At 44.1% G+C, this 23,026-nt stretch overlaps 1 protein-coding gene across 1 annotated transcript; it reads left to right on the top strand.

Annotated features, from left to right (window-relative positions):
* Window positions 1-366: 366 nt before the first annotated feature.
* LOC136002713 (A-kinase anchor protein 12-like) lies at window positions 367-8,588 on the top strand (the record flags this gene model as incomplete). The annotated part of the gene is made up of 3 exons (XM_065657975.1): window positions 367-4,229; window positions 5,008-6,918; window positions 7,563-8,588. Coding segments are annotated over 3 exons (5,783 nt in total), but the record flags the coding sequence as incomplete, so codon positions are not given.
* Window positions 8,589-23,026: the final 14,438 nt, after the last annotated feature.

The following is a 23,026-nucleotide window of genomic DNA, read 5'->3' as shown; positions in this document are numbered from 1 at the left end:
AAAAGCCTAAACATAAGCCTTGTGCCCGCCCGCCTCCCCCCCCCCCCCGCCCCCCCCAAAAAAAATGAAAGAAAGAAAGAGAATGAGAGAATATAAGCTCAAAAGGTATATTTGCAAATAAATTTTGGAAAGACCTATACACTGATATAAGGAATGAAAGGAATTTTGGTAATCTTAGAGCAAAAACTGGTCCTTAAAAAAAAATTAATAACAGCACGTGGAAGAGGCACACAGATAATAGAACACATCTGTTTTGGAAAGTTTAATAGAAATGAAAAAAAATCAATATATTTACATAAAGGTATAATATAACATTAAATTGAGAAGGAAACTAACTTTTTTTTTTTTTTAAATTAAAAAAAACAGTTGGACAGACAGAACATGCCAGTGTAACTCTGAAGGAAGAAGCTGAAACTATGGAGACAAGTCCATCTGTTGCAAGCACCAAGGATGGTGTAGATGCTGAGAAAGACGATGACGACGATGCTTATACAGTTAAACAGTTGCCATCTTCGGAAGAAGACGCGGAAAACCTTGACCAGGCATCTGAGCCTCAGTCTTATGATCTGGGTTTTAAAAAGGTTTTTAAATTTGTTGGATTCAGATTCACCGTGAAGAAGGAAAAGACAGGGAAATCGGAACCAGTTCAGCTGCTTACTGTAAAAAAAGAAACACGAGTCCATGAAGGAGCTGGTGATGAAAAAGAAGTCAGCTCAGAAGAAACAGCGATGCCTGAGGATGCATACTGTGCAGAAGACAACACCAAAGACACATTGAAAAATGAACAAACAGAACCTGAATCTCCTAAAACACCAGAAGCAAATGAGATTTGTTCTGAATCAGCTGCCTTAGCCACTGATACTACATCACCATTAAGAAGATTTTTTACTCAGGGATGGAGTGCATTTAGAAAAAAGAAGAGTTTCAGGAAGCCTAAAGAAGATGAACTACAGTCTCCTCCACAAGAAGAGGAGCAAGAAAAAGAGGGCTCAACATTAACAACTGAAACCAGTGAAAAGGAGGAGAAATCTGAGTTCGAGAAGCAAGATGAAGAGAAGAACATGACAGCAGTAACTGCTGAAGTGCACGAGAAGGAGCAAACTGAAGGTGAAAAGCAGGAGTCAGAAAAGACTGTGGCAGCCATAGGAGCTGAAGCATGTGAGAAGGAAGAGCTAATCAGGCATGATGAGCAGGGACAAAAAGAGGATGTAGCAGCAGCAGTTGTTAAAGAAAGTGCGATGGAGAAAAAAGCTGAAGAAGGTGATCAAGAAGGAAACCTGGTGGAAGTCTCAGAAGATCTTGGTCAAAAGGAAGAAAAAACTGAAGAAGGAGGAAAGGAAAGTGAGGTGACAGAGAAACTACTAAAAACAAGGTCAGTGGTACCTGTTATCACTGACAGTGTGAACGGAGAACTGAAAATGTCCTCGGAAGTACTACCTGTGGGAGAAAAACTGGAGTCAACTGGAGCCAAGTGTGAAACAGAGGACAAAAATGAAATGGCTTCTGAAGAGAAACTTGAAGCAGGATCTTTGGCTATTGAATTTTCTAGTGAAGAGCTCAAAAAATCTGAAGGAAGAGAAGGAAATAAACCTTCTTCACTGGGGAAAGAAACTTCCGATGAAAAAATAGAGGAAGCAGAATTGAAAATTTCACCCACATCAGAAGACACAACTGGAAAGTTAGACACACAAGGAGAAGCTCAAGATAGAACCACAGAGAAGAAAGCAAGCGAAGAGCATGAGACAAAACTGACTCTGGGTGCTCCTGAGTTGAAGTCCTTTTCTACTTCTGAATGTTCTGTTGACACGGAGGATGATCAACAGACAATCAAACCCACTGATGAAGGTCTACAGGGAAAAACTGGCATAGTTATGACTGATACTGTCAAACCAGATGAAGTAACCACAGAAATAACTCCTGAAGAGGCAGCTGGAAAGAGGCCTCCAGAAGGTATCACAAATGAAGCTGAACTGTTGTCTTCTCAAGAAAAAACTAAACCACAAGGCAGCCCTTTAAAGAAACTCTTTACGGGGACTGGATTAAAAAAACTGTCTGGGAAGAAACAAAAAGGCAAAAGAGAAGAATCTAAGTTAGGGGAACAGGGTGAACCAATTCAGCACTTATCAGATTCCCCAGATAGCCCAGAGGAACAGAAGGGGGAGAGTTCTGCTTCTTCTCCTGAGGAGATGAATGAAATTCCTTCTTTGGAAAAATCTGCAGATGGAATGCAAGTCACTGAAAATGAAGAAGCTGCAACTTCAGATGTGGAGCGAAAAAGAGAAAGTGTCACAGCCTGGGCGTCATTTAAAAAGATGGTGACTCCCAAGAAACGTGTCAGAAGACCTTCTGAAAGTGATAAAGAAGAAGAAATTGATAAGACAAAGGATGGTGCAGTGTCTTCAACTGAAAATGCTGTTGATGAAAAGCAGGGAGAATTCAAAGAAAATGGGATGGACCAGAAACCAGAGAAAGCCACGGAAGAGCCCAAAAGAAAGGTTGACACCTCTGTGTCCTGGGAAGCTTTTATATGTGTAGGTTCTTCAAAGAAAAGAGCCAGGAGGAAATCATCATCATCTGATGAAGAAACTGAACATAAACTTGCTCAAGAAAGCCAAAAAGTGGAAGAACCTGGACAGACCAAAGAAACAGTAACAGATGCAATTCTTACCAGCTCTCAGGAGAGTGATCAAGGACAAGGGAATTCTTCCCCAGAACAAGCCGGAAGCCCATCTGAGGGCGAAGGTATTTCAACATGGGAATCCTTTAAAAGGTTAGTCACTCCAAGAAGGAAATCCAAAACCAGAATGGAAGAGAGGACTGAAGACTCTGTGGTGGGATCCAGCCTGGAGCATTCAACATCAGATGGTGAGCCTGGAAAAGATGAATCATGGGTTCCATTTAGAAAGCTGATGCCTAGGCGTAGGAAGAAAAAGTCAGATCGGAAGCCAGAGCCAAATCATCTTAAACAAACAAGAGAAGACATGGCAGAAACAGCTGAAGAAGATTCAGATATTCCAGCTGTTGTTCCTTTATCCGAATACGAAGCAGCAGAGCAGGAAAAGATGGAAGCCCAACAAGCAAAAGATGCTGAAGCGATGAGAGAACGAACCTCAGAGGAAGAGAGAGCAGAAAAATTAGAGGAGAGCCTAAGAATTGAGCAAGGACATGAAGGGCTGGTACATGTGGTTACTGTTACCGTTGTGGAAGGGGAAAGGGCAATCAGCAGTATTGAAGAAAGGTCACCATCTTGGATATCTGCTGCTCTGACAGAGTGCATTGAGCAGGCAAAAGAAGAGGAAGAGACGGAAACTGAGAAAACATTTGAATCAGATGTTCTTGTGGAAGAAGCAGTGGCAGCTGCTAAGACAGAGCCAGAGATGAGAAAGGATCGAAGTGATGACACCACAGCAAGTGAGCTAGAGCTAACCTCCGAAGCAGTGACAGCTCTGGAAGAGACAGCAGAAGCTTCCTGTGCTGAAGGAACAATGGAAGTGTCCCTTGCTGAGGAGACAACTGAGATGGTTTCTGCTGTTTCACAGTTGTTAGAAACCCCAGACACTACAGAGGAAGTTACACCTGTACAAGAAGTAGAGGCCACTGAACAAAATTTGAAAGAGTTAGACAAACAAACACAAAAAGTTCTTCAGGAAGTTGCTGAAAGAGTAAAGTCAGCAGATGCAGCCCAGCTGGTTAGTGAAAGAACCATGACAACAACTGTAATTACAACAGTGCAAGAAGAAATTGATTCAGAAATGAAAGATGATGCTGAAGATGGGCAAGTTGTAGGTCAGGCAACTGTTTTGCTTGACCAGTCCTTGAAAAAAGAGGAACATAAAGATGACCTCCAGGCACTGGGAAGTGCAGGGAGCATTCAGGACCAAACTGGACTTGAAGAGAGTGTCCTTCTGGAAGGTTCTGAGAGAAGTGGACTATCTGCTGGAGCAAAAGAAAGCACAGAAGGATGTGAAAATGTAGATGTATCTAGAGAGGAAAGCCAGTGTCAGGCACGTGAGGAACCAGTTGTAGAAGGCCATGAAGAAATATCTGAAGCTCAGAGAACAGTAGAGGAACCTTCATCACAAGACAGAGACCCTCACATTGTCAAAGCAGTCACTCCTGAAGAAGAGCCATTTCCAAAGCAGGAGGCTTCAGAACAAGAAAAACTACCCATGACGGATTTCGCAGTAGATGAGGCAAGAGATGAATGTATTCCAGGAGTGCGCGCTGCGGTAGGTATTACATATAACACCAAGGTTCATCTGTCAAAGGAAAAAATCCGCAAGCATTAGCTATTATACCTACTTTAGATCCAGGTAGTAGCAATATTACTGCCAGGGTCCTTTTTTGTGCAGCCTGAGGCAACTGAAGTTTGTTTCCAGTGAGACAGACACACAGATGTCCATAAGCAGCAGCCACTGAGGCTTGTATGCAGATTGAGGTGGATGCAATTCCTGCAGAAATGGGTGGGAGATGGTTTGTGTGGATCGGAAGGTGCTGCAACAATTGCAATGAGGGCTCCTGCACAGCACAATGTGACTGAAGATATTATATGAAAATATGTGATACATATGTGATCTATATGGTACCATACATAGCAGGTGGTATCTTCAGTCATAGGCAGAGGTACGATTGTAGCTGAGGTACTTGTGCAAAGCGGGGGAAATAAATGACCCCAGTATCTCCAGCTTTAAATGTGCGGGAGTTCTTGTGGCTGATGTGTCCCTGCCTTCCTCTGTACCTCCCCACCAACTTGCTGGCTTAGTCTTTGTTTCAAGTGCTGCTGGTTATCCCTTGCTTTAGGCTGCCCTTTGTTTAATGAGCTGTGTGTCCTGAGAAACTGAACATGAGCTGGAATCTTGGTGACCCACTGATCTCAGTGTCATCATCTCGTGCTCTTCCCATAACCATACTCCTCTGCTTGTTTTTTCTGGTGCTTTTTCACGCAGAACACTTCTGGTCACTCCCTGTTCCTACCCTTTATCACAGGTCTGTTGCAATTCTCCACAGGTGCAGGACAAGATGGAGTATGAAACCTCTACCTTGGGGCTTCCACCTGAAGAGCCTGTGCAGCTTGAAGGAGAGGGCAAAACCCTCACGATGGGACCAGAATGCACAGAAGCAGCTGTCACTGTGGTCCCCATGAAACCTGAAAGACAAGATGAAATTCCTGACTTAGACTCTCAGGAGCAAACTTGTACCAAAGGAGTTCCTGGCAAGGCACCTGCCCAGAGAGAGGAAAAAGAAGATGATGCTGTGCTCCTTGGAGAAGAAAGCACAGAAGTTGCTGTTGCTGAGGTTCCTCTGCAGAACGAAGTAAAAACCTCTGCCCTTCCTTCAGAAGCAATTGGCTCAGAGGCAGCTGCAGATGCTGAGCAGAGTGTGAGGGATGGGGATGGCAGGCAGATTACAGCAAAAGATCCTGTGCCCTTTGTTGAGCCACAATGCAGAGAAAAAACAACTGAAATCCCCTCCCAGAGTGATGAAACTGAGGGTGGGAAAATGGAAGGGGCTGTGCCCAAAACTGAAACACACTTCGAGAGGGGTACCCCTGTCACTGAGGCCCCCACGCAGATTGAAGCAGACAGTGTATCTAATGTAGCGTCAATATGCCCAGATCTCCCTGAAAATGGAAGCACCATCCTCACTGACACAATTGCTAAGAAATGTGAAACACTAAGCAGCTTAGCTGAAGAAGAGACTGTGGAAAAAGAAGAAAAACTTGCAGAAACCTCCACCTGTCAAGACTTTCAGAAAGAAGATAACAAAAATGAGCACTCGATGGAAGGAGCCAAAGAAGTATTTGAATATGGAAAAGGGGAGGCTGTGAGAGGTGCTGAATGTTCAAGTGCTGTCCAGCAAGAGGTTTTAACTGTGCAAGAGGAAGGCTCTGACTCAGCCTTCCCACAAGCTAGAGGCTTGGAGGCTCTCACGGTGCCTGTGCCTGTAGCAGCTGCAGCAGCTGAAGAGCACATCATGGCAGAAACTGTGACACCCGCAGACACAACATCTGAAACTGTACAGCCCTTGGCAAACACAGCAGAACAAATGGCTTCTGAAGGAGTCCCAGTTGCTACTATTGACTTTTCAGGCTGTGGGACTGCAGAGCTTGGTAGTGCAGGAGCACCTGAGCCTCAAGTATCTCCCACTTCCATGAATGGAATGTTAGAGGAGCAAGAGAGGCCCCAGAGTACAGAGCAACCCAAACAAAATGGTATTCCTCTAATTCACAGTCTGTCTCTCACCCACACAGAATTTGAGGACGTTGTTCAGTCTGTGAGTATAGAGTCTCGGAGCACGAAAATTGTATTCAATGCCATTGAGACAGCTGTTCACAAACTTGCAGAAACAGAAGAGCCAGCTGCCTTTGAGCCAGAGCAGTGCATTAAGTCCACAGGGAAAAGCCCATCAGATACAAATATACCTGAGCTTCTGGAAAGTACGCAGGTGGATCATCAGATTCCAGTAGGCACGGAAGAGATATGGAATAATGAACAAGAGCTCCGGCAATCACGAATAGTGAAAACTGCTACAACAGCAGAGTCTGCAGAAATTCATGTACCTGTGGAAAAGACAAAAGACATGCTGTTAACTTCGGAGGTGCTGGAAGATGGACAAAGTGAGAATTCTTTAACAATTGTGACTAGCCCTGAAGACATTTCAAGGGGAAGTGAGAGACTTCAGAAATCAACACTAGAACTAAGTACTTCAGAAAATTCGACCAAAGACCCGGTTGGCCGGATTATGGAAATACCAGACCAACATACAGGTCAGCAAATGTGCAGAGAAAGTGAAGAACAACAACATCCCCTGCCAGTGGAGGATGGAAAAACACAGACATGGGAGAATGATAGTTGCCAAGAAGCAACATCTTGTGATAGTCCACAAAGTCAGAACTCAGTGGCTCCTGAGGCCTTGAATGTAAGCAGCATTTTTAGTCAGCAATTTCTTTTTTTTCATAGTAGTTTTTGGAGTCTGTAAAACTGTCTTGTTTTTTTTTTTTAATTCTGGTGAAAGACTGCTCCTCAGTTTAACCAACAGGCCACAGATTATCTATATATATATATTTTTTAATCATTATTTCTTTTCCCCCCTCACTTTACTGCCTCTATCTTGGCTAACACTTTCTTTTCTGTTCTGTACAGCTACCCTCATTTTAATGGACTTTGACTTGGCCTGTAGTTTAGGGTGATATTTCTGGGAGGCAGAAATGTGGTTTCCAGCTTTGCTAGATACACACTCATATGGCACGTGTTTAACGTATGGGATTTAATCTGCAAACATGTTTCCTCTTTAACAAAGCTCTTTGTAAAATCCTAAGGGATGTGAGTGTCACCTTCCATGATAAACCTGGAGTGCCCCATGTACTAAAGCTCTTTGCACTTCAGTGAAGTCTGAATCAGAAATGATAGGTACAACTTCTCCTTAGGATGTTTACTATGCTTGCTTAACTAAGTCATGAGACCTTTATCTCTATCTTTGAGAGCTGCTTGGGAAAATAAGATATTTTTGAGAGAGTAAGTTGTCATTAATATGGCTTTTTTTCACTGTCGTCTTTCTTTCAGATGTGCTAAGCATCCATGCGGCGTTTGGAGAGATGCCAGTCCTAGAGAACAACTGACAATCCTGCAGCAAAACCAGGAGCTTTATTCACTACCCTTTATTCTTGGATGTTAACATTTGCTTTTTTGAAGACTTCACCCTTTTTGTCATTTCTATGAAAAAAAAAAAAAATGGCTTTAATGTTCGCTATATCTACACGTGTGTTCCACTTGAAGGGCATTTGCCTTTGCCCAAAATATACCATTTAGACTGGAGATACACAACTGAGTGAATGGACAGACCATTAAATTTGTGCCACAGTTTTTACCCCACTTAACGTGTGTCTTGTCTGTCCCACCTCCTTGAATCCTTTAGCTCATCCCTTAATCCTCCTACCTTTCTGCAGTCCCCTCTACTCCCCACATCTTCCCTAGCTGCCTTGATTTGACCTGCAAGTGGCTGTAGATGCTGCTTGATTCATGTGTGAGGAGGAGAAGGAAGGCTGGCTGATGAGAACACATGAGACTTCTGGCTGAGTAGCAGACTTGTCTTCATCAAACAGCAGGAACTGGATCACACACAAATTCTTGAGCAAGATACTCAAGATTGCTGCCTTTCAGTCCCATTCAGGTATCTCTATCCATCCTTCAGTTGTATCTGTGCAGGCCTGATTTAGTCAGAAATGACTTCTACAGTGTAGCTTGAAAGGAGATTGAGAATACCCTTCTTCTTTTGTTCCAGACTTCAGGTCTCAGGACTAGACTGTAATGTGTTGAATATTTATATGTATGTCTTAAACCCAGTTCTGATTTTAATGTAGAGCTATGATACTTCTGTACTATTTAGGTGTACCCTTAAATGAATTTTGTAGAGTAGCTTGGAGCGGAAATTGATACCATTGGAGCGGAAATTGATAACATGTACTTTCCTATTTATTGTTCCAGGTTTTTCCCCTTGTAAAATCTCTCAAAAACTTGGCTGCCTTGCTTTGAATATTTATATGTATATCCTAAACCCAGTTCTGATTTTAATGTAGAACTACAATACTTCTAAAGACAAAAGAGGCCTGACCTGTGTCAGATCCACCAACCACTTCTACTCGCAGTCTTCCCTCATTTCTGAGAATCCCATAGACTTACCATTTCCCTGCTGTCTCGCTCATGTAACAACCCTCAAGTCACATCCCTCTCGTTTCAGAGTCTGCTCATTTCTGGTCACTGCCCCATCCAACCCCAGGCCTTTACCCAAACCTACACCATCTAACATCCTTCCTGCAGAGAGCCTTCCTCCTTTCCCAACCCCTGCTTGAACCTCTTTCCTTATCACAGCAGGTGGAGTAGCAGGAAGGAGGGTAAGGGCTTGGTGATGCATTCTGTCTTGGATTGCAAAACGCTGATGAGAATTTTGGGGTGCTGAGATCTTAAAAACCTTCAGCTTAAAAACCAACAGCTGTAGACCAGAATGAGCAGGGCGATTTAACAATGGGAAGAAGCCCCAAGACTACGAGTCCTGGGGTGTCTGTCCCCAACAGGAGTTGGTCCTCTCTTTTGTTGTTTACATTAAAATCAAATACGGGGTACAAGTCCAAACTTGCAGCTCTGATTTGAAAAGTGAAGGTTACAGACCACACTTTGTGAAACTGATGCCCATCAAGTTGAACAATAGCTCACTATCCTACCTGTATAGTAATTTATTTTAAAAACAACTTCTAGTGTACAAATGCTCTTGTTATGGCAGGGCTCGCCTCTCCTCAAGGCTGCACATACAGCAAGCAATGCAACTGCACCGGTGTGATTGCACCATCTGGTGCTGCCCTGCGTGGAAGCATCGAAAGATTTTTTTTTTTTCCTTACCTCAGAGCAAATTATATAAATGTTTAAAGCCCAACAATGTGGTTTCAAACAATCCCGTCTATGTCAGTCCATCGTTAGCAGCAGCTTCCCCCCCTAGCTTTGGGCAATTCCACCAACCTCGGCTGGTTTCCACAGGTTTAAGTTGGCTTGCAAGTTAATAGTGCTCTTAATAACACCTCACAAGTGCAAACTTGGCTGAATTTGTACAAATTGTATACCTATGTACATTAAGCCATATTGCAACAACTGCAGCAGGTAAAATGAAATAACAATAGCATGACCTGTGTAATCCTGATTCTTACGTTTGTAGCTCCAAAGCTGTTAATAATATGTAAAGTTAATTCTTGTCTGAACCTCATTTAAATAAAGCTAGCTGTACCACAGTGTAAATTGTCTGTTGGTAGTAATTGGACAGACGAGTGCTTAAACTTGCCTGTTTTCTCCGTTAATCCAGGGCCCAGGTAAGCAATGCAACAAACTTAACTATAAAACAAATACAAAAGCTTCTTATTATAACTGACAGCTAAAGAAATACTGCACCCAAAACCACGCTAATGGTGCAAGGGGCATGCCTCCACAGAAGGATACTACATTGTTTCAGCGTATTGCTTTGGCCTCTGAAACTCTCATTTGAGACTGTGACTTCTGGCTTGTGCTTAAAGCTCAAAGCTTTCTCTAATCCAATGTACTGGGTTACTAAATTTGATTTTGTGTTTTTAAGGTAGATTTTCATTGATTAAATAAAGCTACAAATTTGTTCTAAAGTGTGTATGTGGGTTTTTTTCAGCTTGCTTAGTGTAAATTATTTTCTGATAGTTGCTTCATCTTCAGAGTTAGCTTTGCTCCTGACAGTTCGTTTGTTGTTGACTGACATTCAGTCTTTGTGAATTGAAGGAACTAATTACAGAATTAAACTGTGATTTGGTTGTAAGGTTCTTTGAAATAAGCATACTTAAGAAGTAGTAATAAGAATAAGGTACTTTAGAAGACTGTGAAGAAAAAAGCCTCAATATAAGTAACAGTATTCAGTGAGCCACAATGAAAAATGAGTAAATAATTCCCTGGCATAAATGAAGTATTAAAAAAACCCAACAAAACAACAATATGAACGTCCACCAAAAAAACAATGGCATAGAGTAGAAGATTAAGGACCTTAGACCCATAATGCATATCTTCTAGGCTCCCACACTTCTGCTTAGCTGGACTATACTCCTCATGGCACTGAATATTCAGAGGTCCTTGTGATTTATGTTCACAGACCTTGGATTTAAGACATGAAGCTTCTCCAGCCATCTATGTTCTATGGCTAAAGATGTTTAGCAGCATTTGTATCTCAAGGCTTGCATGGATTTCATACCTAAACTCATTTTGTAAAGCTACACATCTACCTTCCTATCGCAGCTAAAATGCTAAATCCAGTATCTGCAAATACTTACCTGCTCTGGTCACAGCAAACGCAGAGATGTCAAAGTGCTGCAGGATGCCTGTCCCTCCTCTTGCTTCTGTATTGCATCAGGGGGCTCATACTGCAGGTGTGCTGGTTTGACTGAATATAAGTTAATTCATGCAGTTAGAAACATTTCTTTTTCATAGCTAGTACAGTCATTATTTGGACTAAGTTTGAGAAAAAGAGATAACACCCCAGCACAGAGTTAATGTTTTTAATTGCTCTGCTATGAGATCCAAGGACATTCTGAGTGCTCCACCAACAGGTGTGAAGCATCGAGGAAGGGGGGCATGGATGGGGCAGCCCCTGACTGACATCCAGACTGATCAACAGGAGTATTCCATCCCATTAGCGTCATGTTTCATATCGAAGGAGAGTCGGGATCTTCCACTCTTTCTCCTTTGTTGGAGCTGGGACAGAGACCTGTTCAGGAGAGTTCTGTTCAGGACTTTCTTCAGTTTGGCCTTCTGCCATCCTGCCATTTTGCAGAGGCCTCTGGGCCTTTCTGCCTTTTTCCTCTTTTCCCTCTCTGGGATTGGTTGTTGGGACCAGGTGCTGTTTTCCTGGGACTGGCTGCTCAATGTGGACAGAGTTTGTGAAGAATTACATTAAGTATATTTTATATTCTATTTCTCTTATATATATATATGTTTACTAGTTGTTTATTAATATTTTGTTATTTTATTCAACTGTGTTTATCTCAACCCAAGTTTCTCCCTTCCCTTTTGATTCTCTCCCCTATTTGGAGGGTGGGAGGAGGGGGGAGTGAATGAGTGGCTATCCTAGTTGTATTGCTAGCTCGGGTTAAACCACGACAGCAGGTGACAGATCTCACTGCCCAGCTCTAACATCGGAGGTATAGATCAAACCAGTATCTCTCACCAGACTTTGTGTTCAAGGCGCACAACCTCTGCCAGTCCTTTTACAAGGTTTATTCATTTATACTATCCCGTTACTTGTTAACATGAAGTCCCTAAAAAGGCATCAAAGTAGGGATTAGAGACCCAGCCTCTTGCATGAGAGGTTTGTGTGCTGCTTTCTCTTTCGCAATGCTGTTTTATTGGCAATAGCTCAAGTATCCTGGCTATTAGCTCAAGCTATGGAAGCAGATCTGGCTTTCCAATTCAGATCCAGAGCATATGGGAGGCAGCTGTGCTCGTTAAGGAACCTGCACAGCTTGGATGCAGCAAGTGCCTGGGGATGGGCAGGCGGCTTGCCAAAAGCACAGAGGATTCCTGAGATGGTCATGTCTGGATGCCAAACACTGGATGTTTGTCATTCACACTGCCACAAGGGAGGGGAGCAGGCCTGAGGAGGCTGATGGCCCTGTAAGGAAGGATGTGGTTTGGAACGAGGAACAATGTGGAGCCAGGAGAAGGCCAGTGGAATTGACAGCACAGGGTTTGGAGTCCTGATTTCAGGGAGATGGATGAGATGTGGTAAAAGACTTTTAGCTTTGTGAACATTTTAAGATGCTACTAACAAGATGGAAGCTTGGCCACCACAACATTAATATCTGATTTAGGGCTGATGTCATTTCTAGTTGGACACTACATTTAGTCTTCACAAAAGTGAGAATGAAAGATAAGGATGCGGTAAAGGCCCGTAGCTGTTCTGGTCCAACATCCTCTTGAAAAAATAATATAAACTCTTTAAAATTTGAGGAACATTTTAAGTGTCTCCTGTTCCTCCTTGAAAAAGACATCCGTTTCCAGAGCTTGAAAACCCCACATGTCTCAGTCCTTGCTGCTGGGACAGACAAAATGATGAAATGAGGGAAGCAGAAGTCTAATATGCCATGGGAGTTGCTTCCTGGGAATGGTCTCTGTGTGAAGTCCTGCAGCAGCTTGACCCTCTCCTCATAATCTAGCCGACCAATCTGTCCCTGTCCCTCCTACAAAAGCACCAGACTAGAAAGAATAACCTGCAAGACACCTTTTCTTCTAAGCAGCTAGACAAGAAGGGAATTGTAAAAATTTGCAAGGAGTTCACAAGCCAACTGCTGTCCTGAAAGGCATACATCCCATGAAGCCTTTGGGAAGCAGCCCAACAGCAATCCCTGCCTTCTCCCCAGCACTACTGTCCCTATCTCATGGTCTCCTGTGGACCCTCAGCCTTGCAGTGCTGCAGCCTCCTCTCCCTTGCTTGAGCTATTGTCTCTGCTTGGTAAGCAGGTTCCTTGAGAACCTTTAAACCCATTTCTAGGAGATTTTCATCAAACAGTCCCACAGTTGGCATGTGTCCTGGTTTTGTTAAAAACAAGTTTTTGTCTTTTAGTGAATTTCCCTGTCAGCTAAAGTCTTCTTGCTAACCGCAGTTTTCCTGAAAGTTAGGTACATGTTTTGGTAGACCTAGCAATGGAATGCAAGGTCATTGATAATGATGCATCCCGTGAGATGTGCAAGCAGGAGGTGAACTGAAAACTGACCAACTAATGTATTCCATCCCATTCACGTAATACTTCATATAAAAGTGGGGTATCACGAGGATCTCGTCCCTTTTTCCTTATGGCCGACATTGGGAGAGGACCTTGCGAGTTGTCCCTGTGAACTGAGGCCTAGTGACAGACTGAATCCAGTTCCGGTTGGCTGCAGAGTCCAGTCCAGGACTTCGGGTGCCGGCCCTACACCTGCCGGAGCAGTTGCCGGGACGTTCAAGATTGGTTTTGTATATTTGGTATTATTTTCTCTATTTTATTGGTAGCATTAGTAAAACAGTTTTAATTTTTCCAACTCTCTTCTCTCTGTCCTTCTTTCCCTCCCAATCGCCTGTCCTTAGTGGGAAGCGGGGAGAGGAGGTTAACAATACATCTGCCACGGTTTTATTGTCACCCCGCAATTAAACCACGACAGCATGACATAGTCAGCCGTGCCTGTCACTTCCCATAGAAATGGCTGTATGAAGCAGAAAACCTGACACACAACCTCCTGAACTAACACTGCTCCCTCTCACTTTCCCAGGGTTAGCCATGAGGCTCACAGAGCAAGACAGAGAGAGAGAGATGATGCTCAGCCAATATTTGAGAGTAGGTCCCTGGGTAGGGCCAGGGAGTTTCAGGCCCAGACCTAAGGCCACCCTGGGTCCTGGGCTGCCTCCACTTCGTTCTGCACCAGGAGCGAATGCGGGTTTCACACACTTGTGTGTTTGGCCCCAGCCACCTGCGCTGGCATCGCCTCGTGTCTGCGCCCAGACCCTCTGGCAAAGCAGCAAGGGAGGAGGGCAAACATGGGGGGAGGCTAGCCTCGGGATCTGAATTCCACTTGCTGTTGTAGTTGAAGAGAGAGGTGGCCAAAAAGGAGTAAAGTTTTCAAAGCTGGCTCGCTAAAGCAAAGAGGCTGGAGAGTTACTTACAGCTCTGAGGGAAGGCCAAGGATGGGAACATCGGGCAAGGCAGAAATGTTGGCCAAACTGTTTCAGATGCTGACTAGAAGGGCAGCCTGCCCACAGTCTGGGTGGGCTGCCATCTGGGTGCTTTTTCAGAGGAAACTCCATAGCCCAAATTGATCGATTTATTTATCTCCCAGATGGTGTTTTCACTATCATTTCATTATGGCAATTAAGAATTAGAAAGACAGATATGACCTGCCCATTATTCTGTAGATGACATCAACTTTTCTAAACTGGAATATTTGCTGAATAGTCTTGAAAACAGCATTATTATCTTTGGCATAAGTCTGTCTGCTGGGGAAATGCTTTTATTGGATTTTTGCATAATCCGTCTTGATCTTGCAATCGGATTGAGGCTCATACATCCTCTCTCCTCCCCACAGTAGAGCCAGTTAATGCCTCGCAGATGCAAGGGAGGAACCTGCATCAATATGAATGGTGTGGCAAAGGCTGGGCATATTGCTTACAGTTTTTCATGCAAAAGTACATTTAACTTAAACAAAACCAACCAACCAAGCGAAAACAACAACAAAACCCACATAAAACCAGACAAACCCTTTAAATGAGTATTGATATTGATTGGTAGAAGTAGATTATATCTACTATGGCAGCATATTGACTATGTTGGAATTACTATTTTGTTTGCTTTCACTCGTAACAAGTGGTTGCTCAGGGAAAGAACAGATACAATACTTCTCTCTGTAATAATTTCTTGACGTGTCTCAAGGCTCTGGACATTCCTGTTATTTATTAGTTATTTATTTTTCCAATAAAAGACACATCATACTTTCTTTTCTCTTTCCTGTTAAGAGCTTGGGTCACTGGGGAGCATCAAACTTTACAATCTAAGCAGTAGAGATGCTTTTGCTTAAAACTTCAAAAACTCCTACTTTTGGTTTTGGCTAATGTACAGGAGCACAGTGATGGTGTGCAAACCAACCTGTTATACTTCTATATCACACCATAGCAACAAGGAACCTTTGAACGTCACTGAAAAATAACATAACACCTCTTGAATTTTGAGTTGTAAACTACGTAAGGTATTGATTAATTTTCCCCACTGAGTGGCAAGGTACGACAAGGAGGAAAGTGGCAGTGAGTGGTACTGACAACATGCAGGGAAGCAGAAGAGCACAGCTGGAGGACTGCAGGAGCAGGGACAAACATGCATCAAGTGATGTAAGATTGCTGTTACTGAAAACTAAACTGTTTATTATGACCAACCTGGCATTAAAAGAAAACCTCCACAGAGAGGCTCCACAATCTGTTGCAAAACCAGAAAAAGATTGAAATTAGTTGAAAAAAATGAGTGCTTTTATTGAGCATTAATTTGGGACCTGTTTGTGGCAACACAAGAAAGTAAAACCGCTCTTCCAGATCAGCAGAGGAGGCAGGATGGCATGAAAAGAGTGAGAACTACATGGGGACTACGGATCCCACTCTGCACAGATGAGTAGGAAATGGAAGGGGAAAGGTGGAATCTTGTTTCTTTATTCTCTGCCTTTTACCCTGTGGCCAGGAAATAAACTGTAGTGGCTATGGAGCTTACGTTTTATGTACTGAACTTTTAGACTCTCTGTTCTCAAGACAACTGCATTTTAATCCAATATGCTTTTCCAGAACTCAAGCCTACTGTGACCATGGGCTGCTCCTCCAGGCAGATGTTCTGAACCACTCATTGCTATGTACAAACCTCCATCATTAAAAACCGCACACAAACCAAACCAATCAACCAACACAACAAAAACAAACAGCAAAAACCCCAAATGAAGGAAGTTCCCTCTGTACATAGTGGAGAGAAAACTAGCTTTGTAACGAACAATGTCCATCAGTAAATACTTAACAGCAGCACATGAAGGCTTTATGGACACAGTGGCATTTCTGTGATTAAGTCCTTTTAAAATAATATGTTCATACATACGTATGAACATTTGAAGTAAGAATATCTTCACTTTAAATGTAAGTTCACATCTTTAAAGTAACACTTAGCAATGAACCAAAGATCCTGTGAGGCTAGTGCTTTTCTGCAGGAGAAGAGGGGGGTAAGAGTTTTTAAAATTTGCTAAAAACAAGAGATATGATTGTGTCTGGACAACTAATTATGACCTGTGAAATGTAAAGTTCGGTGTAGCTCAGTTTTTCCCCTCGTTACCTATTTTCTTAAGTAATAGAGAGACACCAAACCAGCTAACTGGCTCCTACTGTAGACATAGGACACAGACCAAAGCTTAGAAGGTTATGTTTGAATTTTAAATCAGCTAGACTGAAATATTAGTTATTCTTCAGCTCAGAAGAGCTTAAAGTAGACTGTCAAATGAGCACATTCTCTGTGATTCTGTGAAATGAGCAATGCTGATGTTAGACTGTTTTAAATTCCAGCTAAAAATCTACACTTCTTTTTCTTTTTTTATTCTGTTGTGAATTCAAAATGTAACCAAACCATGGGAACAGAGTGTCCCTAAAGGGAGAAGATACTCTGTTTTTTTCAGCAGACAAAATTAAATAGAGGGAGTAGTAGTGCTGATGCTTATAGAGTTAACATTTCTCACCCTCATCGGAGGGCAGTGCTCCGGGCTGGAGGAACAGCCAGACTTTTGTGTACTCTGTGTGTGCACATGTGTATGTGTGTGTGTGCGCGTGTACACTCCCACTGCAAGGACATGCTCAGGCTCTGTCTTCTCCCTGGACCTGGGGACATTGCTGGGACAGGCGGTGCTGAAGACCAAACCGTCACTTCCCCTCGGCCTTGCACTTCCCTGGGGAAGCTGGAACATAGCGTGCAGGGACGCGTCGGCATTTCCGCCCAGATGAAGTTTCTCTGCCACCTGCTCCTCAGCTCATGGCTCTCTCCCAGGAGAGATGACAACAGAGCGTGGGGGACAGAAAACGCCCCCTCAAGGCTCATTTCCCCTTCCAGGGAGACTTATCACACCTGAGCATCCCAGGAGCCGTTCACTGAGGATGCAGTTCTTTGCTGCTCTTCAACACCTCCTTCTGCCTCCAGCATCTCTTCCTGCAGGAATGGGATGCTCAGACCCAGAGAAAGGCTCCCCTTTCTCCACAAAGGCAAAAATTTCAAGAACAAGGACGCATCCTGGAGTTTAAGAAACTGTCTGGCTCTGTCTCTCACCCTTCAGAACATCTATTCCCATATATATTCCTATCTATCTGTATCTATATCTATCTATCTATCTATCTATCACGACCTAAAAGTGCTTACGGTGGGAAAGATAGACACTCATCCATGGCCCTCCCACAGGTCTTCTCATAGCAGAGCGTCCTCACCAAGATGCTGAGGACAAGGGCAAGCCAGTGGCAGTGAAAGTGCCATCTCCTGCCTTCTGAATGGTTGAGTGACACCAAGGCACCAGCCTGGGCCCAGGCGTGTTAGTTGTGACAGTATAAGCAAACTTTTCTCATCAGTGAAGATGGGAAAATATCTTCCCTTGTGCACCTGCCGCTGCAAGCCTCGGGACTTTGTGGTTTGGAGGGCTCTGCAGCGCCTGTGCAAAGGACTCTGCTCTCTGCACTCTCTGCTGCAGGGCAGGGCTGCGACAGTCCTTTCTGTTCCCTTTGGCTCTCCAGTGCAGCCCCTCGGTGCAGGAGCGCTGCTAGGAAATGAGCTCTGAGCAACCCGATCCAGTTGAAGATGTCCCTGTTCATTGCAGGGGGGTTGGACTAGATGGCCTTTGAAGGTCCCTTCCAACCCAAACTATTCTATGATTCTATGAAATGCTCTTTGGGGTGCACAGTGCCTGCCCCTGGGAGGGGCTGTGGGACAGCGAGCCAGGACGCCTGGGTGGTTGCTCTGGTGTGACTGCACCATCTAGTGCTTCTTTCTGCAACTCACCGCTTGTCTTTCAGCCAAAAGGGTTTCTCAACTGGGTTTCTCACTAGTCACACCTCAAATGCATGTAGAACCGTTCCTTCTGTTTCATAACACCTCAAAAGCAAAAGAGCATGGAATCCTGGGCAAGTCATCTCGCCCTACAAGTCTCCTGTATGGCCTCAAAAGAAGCCTCATGGCAAGTGGTGACTAACAGCTGATTACGGAGGCCTAACCATTGCTGCCAAACCTCTCACCATGGCTGTTTCCAGTATAGCTGGTGGCTGTTCCCAGTATAGCTGATATAGTCAATCTCCCTAACGATGAATGGCAACCATCAATGTGAAAGATACGGTTTTTTATTATCCCAGCACCGGAAGCAGGTAGGATGAGGTTTGCTTTCATCTGGCAGGGAATCCAGTATGCATTTAGTCACCTACCTCAAGGCTTAAACCATAGTCTCACTACACATGTAGCTCATGTTATGTTGGCTAGAGCTGGAAATGGTAACATTTCCACAAGAGGCCACTGTGGGGCAGCGCATCTGTGATGTATGTCTTAAGAGGTGGCTACTTCGGGGAACCTCTAAACTGGCTACGGATACTTGCTACAACATACCCACAGTCAACTAGGGTAGAGATACCAGAGGAACAGAAACAAGGGCCCAGTCACAAATTCATCTTTTGGAGAGTCAGATGGACAGCTGGGAGAAAAGCAGCCCCTGATTATAGTCCTTACAAATTAAAGGAATGTATTTTGTCAGCAATTACTAACTGAAGGATATATAAGCAAGTGGGTTAGTACCAGGTCAGTCTAGTCTATAAACAAAGTAACAGTGATTTAGTAAAGAAACTCCTAATCGGGAACTGCTGTCCTGGAATTAATACCCTGGAATATGCATAATTAGTTAACTTGTTTAACTATGTTTTGAGACTCTCAGTTTAGAGTGTCCTTAGAAGAATTATCTCATTATAACACAAAAAATCATGCCCGTACACATGATCTTGGCTCTGTGTGTTTGATTGGCGGATTGCACACCAGGTAAAGAACCCTGATTTTGGGACAACGTGATGAAGTGCTACAAGAAATCCAATAGTTACCTCTGCCCCAGAGTAAGAAAGGAGTTATGTGCCATGCTAGGGGCTTTAGGATCTCAGAGGGCACATATTCCAGGTTTTAGTGTAATAGCCTGACCACTCAATAACTTACTAAAGAAAAATGCAATCTGGTAATGGATCCCACAACATAATGAGACCTCCAGAGCTGTTAAAGGAAACCATAATTGTGAGTCAGGCACTGAGACTCATCCACCCTGTGCAGTGCCTCTCACTATACGTCCAGGTGGGAGAGAAGAGATATTGGTGAGGACCAAAGCAACAGGGGTCACTTGGATGCACACAACATCCCATCACTTTGGGCTCCAAATCACAGCAGAGTTTTGTGTAAGAATGCAGTCATATATAACAATAAGATTATTATTAAACAATTGTGAAACGAAAACCTAATTTTGAAGAGGAAACCAGAGATTACGTCTTTGCAGGAAGAGTATGAAAATGGGCAGTGGCATCATCGTGAAGGTAAATACATTTCCTCTCTAGTAAAGCTTTTTGAAAATCTGGAAGTGCGTGAGTGTTTCTCTCCATGATAAGCACAGAGTGCCTCACTCCCAAAGCTTTTTGCACTTCAGTGAAATCTGAATCAGAAGAGATGATAGGTATAGTCTCTCTCTAGACTACTTACTATACTTGCTTAACTGAAACTTTCATTATCTCCATCTCTGAGAACTGCTTGGGAAAATAAGATGTTCTTGAGAGAGTAAGTTGAGAGGGTAAGTTGTCATTAATAAAGCTTTTTAAAATTGTCTTCTTTCTGTCAGCTGTGGCAGAGCCAGGAGCTTTATTCATGAGGATTAATTCAGGGATGCTAAGAGTTGCTCCTTTGAAGACTTCACCTTTTTGTCATGATCATTAAAAAGCAATGCCTTTAATGCTCAGTATAGTTACATATGTGCTCCATGCAAAAGCCTGCACACCAGCCCCGAGATCCTGGCAAATATCTCAACCCACTCCCCTCAGGGTGGGGCAGGAAGGATTCCCCCACCTCCTTCTCCCCTTTCCTATGAGGAAACTGGGGCATCTCCTTCACATGCTCTCAGGTGAAAGGGAAAATTGAAGCTGAAATTAGGGAAGAGAGAGAAAGAAGGGGAGAAAAACACATTCTGTTTAGTGCTGCAATGCTTGAAATACTTGTTTGGTGTCATTCCATCTGAACAGGCAGCGTCCTGTGCCCACACTCTCCACCAGATGTTTCACAGACTTTTTGCAGGCTCCCCCTTCCTTCAGCAGCCCCACTCTAGAGAGAGGTTCCCACTCTGTTTCTCTCCCAGTCCTAACCCTAATCCTAAATCTACACCCTGGCTGCAAGCTGAGCCTTGTCCAAAACCCCCAGCCCTGGAACAAGGTGAAAGAACTCTTTGGAAGGGCAGACTGTGGCCCCTGAGTCACATTTAGATGACTTGTTCTGGGTTGTGGCTTTTCTGTATCAAAACTGCAGTCTAAGAGAGCACTTGGGATTGTGGCCGCCTTGACAGGTTTGGGGGGGTGGCTGCAGCGTAAGCCTTTGCCACAAACACCCCTATCAGCTAGGGAAGAAGTGTCCTTCCTGGACCTAACTGTCTCTCCAGCAGGGATTTGACTTGGTGAAGTTATTCTCCAGAGCCTCTCTTGGGTTTCTGTGTAATCTTAATAGGTTTCTTACTGCAGGATGATACCAAGAAATGCACCCTCTTGGGCCTATCGGACATTACAGAAGGATTTTGCCACTCACCTGGTAGGTTTTAGAGACAAACTGAGGAACTGCTCTCCTCTATAGTCTTTGCAAACTGGCACTTCTGCAAAACTTCTTGCTTCAGTCAGAGCAATTCCATGCTATCCAGGAGATAGCTTAAAGCCTGGAGTGTTACTCTTTTGCAAATGACCTCTCTGCCTTATGCTCAATGGCAGAGACAGCAGTGCTAAGTGCCAGTGTATTGTACCTCTATTTCTTGGTCCTCAGAACCATGTTTAATAATGTTCCTGGACACCAACAGGAAATAAATGTGCTCATTTCTCTAGGTAAGAGTCACCACTGAGGTGTGGCACTGCACATGAGTACCGCTACCGGCAGCTACATGCCAGAGCAAACACATCTTCTTGGCAGCAGCAGCTGCACTTGTTTCCTCTCACCATGCAAAACCTCAGCTTCTGTAAGCGGTTGGGAGGAGACCATCAGCAGGGTGTGGCCAGAGGCAGACATCACCCTCTCTTGCAGGGGTATCAGAAGCAGGAGAATTTTTTACCTGACATTGCAACACTAGGTGACTTTCTCATGGGTCTACCAAGGACTTGTGCTGATACACAAATACAGGTGTTGAGAACTAATTTCTGTAGGACAACTTCTTTTTGGAGCAGAAAGCAAGAGGATCCACCTCTTACAGTTTCTGAAGAGGAAAAAAGCATCGATGCAACCATCATCTCCAAATTCTTAGTATGCTTTTCTTTTTAAGATACAGATACAAATCCCATGCTAAGAGACTTCTGATCCCTGAGTTAATGAGAACTGAAGGTGGGGCTCCCATTCTCTGGGTCAAGTACCCTGCATTTGGTAGCACCTTCTGTGGCCTGGCTGGCAGAGGCAAGGGGAAAGCACCAGCCCTAAGAGGAGTACTGTCATCAGGGCACTGCTATTCCTTGGCTGGCAGAGTGGATGCCATGTGTTCTCAATTCTGTCTGTGAAAGGTATTCAGAGGCAGAATCAGAGAATGTCATGAGTTGGAAGGGACCCACAAGGATCATCGAGTCCAGCTCTTGTCCCTGCATTTGAGAACCCCACAGTTCACACCATGTGTCTGAGGGCATTCTCCAGTCTCTTCTTGGACACTGTCAGGCTTGGGGCTGTGACACCTCCCTGGGGAGCCTGTTCCAGTGCTTCACCACCCTCTGGGGGAAGAACCTTTTCCTAATGTCCAACCTACACCTCCTCTGGCACATCTTCCTGCCGTTCCTTCGGTTTCTGTTTTTGCTTGCTAAAGAGAAGAGTTCGGTGTTGGCCCTTCCTCCTTCCCTTGTGAGGAAGCAGTAGACCATGATCAGATCTCCCTTCAATCTCCTCTTCTCCAGGCTGAACAAACCGAGTTACTTTAGCCGCTCCTCATAGGGCTTCCCCTCCAAAACCTTCACCAGCTTTGTAGTCCTCTTCTGGACACTCTCCAGTAGCTCAGTATCTTTTTTTATACTGTGGTGCCCAGAACTGCATGCAGTGCTCCAGGTGAGGCCGCACCAGTACAGAGAAGAGCAGGACAATCACCTCTGTCGAGCGGCTGACAATACTGCAGAAGCCCCTGCTTATGCTCTTGCTGTGAAATGGGGGCAAGGTTCAACTGCATAGTGAAAACTGTTGTCATTGCAAGCTGCCCAAGTGACATATCTGCCTTGCAAAGTTATCGCAGAAACCTCTGCCATGTCAAAATCTTCTATCACTGTAAAATACCTCAGTGCTACTTCTGTGCCTTGTATTTTCCCACTCTCTCAAGAGGAAACAGTTAATGGAATGTAAAAAAGAAAACCAACAAAAAGTAAACAAAAACCCCACCCCAAACCAGGAAAGCTCATGTCCTTTGAGGCACGGACAGTTTAAGCGGCTGCTTCCTCAGTTAACTACTTAGTTGTTTTTCATTCACTCCCTGTTCAGTTTGAGCTGCTGTTTCACCACACATCAGCTCTCCACTCTGCACGGCACAGCTCTGCACACAGATGAAAGCCGGTTCCAGATTTCAGCCAGTTCCTTCGGGCGATTTTTGCTTTTCTTTCATTTGCAGCAACGGAGCTCAGGAAAGACGGGTGACAGCATAGCCCTCCGCTCTGAGGCACACCTTTACTCCCCAGGGCAGCTATCCTCTGGCCTCAAAAGCACGTTGGCCTGTGGGAAAGATGACAC

This window comes from Caloenas nicobarica, unplaced genomic scaffold, assembly GCF_036013445.1.
Source record: "Caloenas nicobarica isolate bCalNic1 unplaced genomic scaffold, bCalNic1.hap1 Scaffold_1665, whole genome shotgun sequence".
NCBI classification, from domain to species: domain Eukaryota; kingdom Metazoa; phylum Chordata; class Aves; order Columbiformes; family Columbidae; genus Caloenas; species Caloenas nicobarica.
The sequence above is the reverse complement of the archived record's forward strand: the minus strand, read 5'-3'. Positions and strand labels throughout refer to the sequence as shown.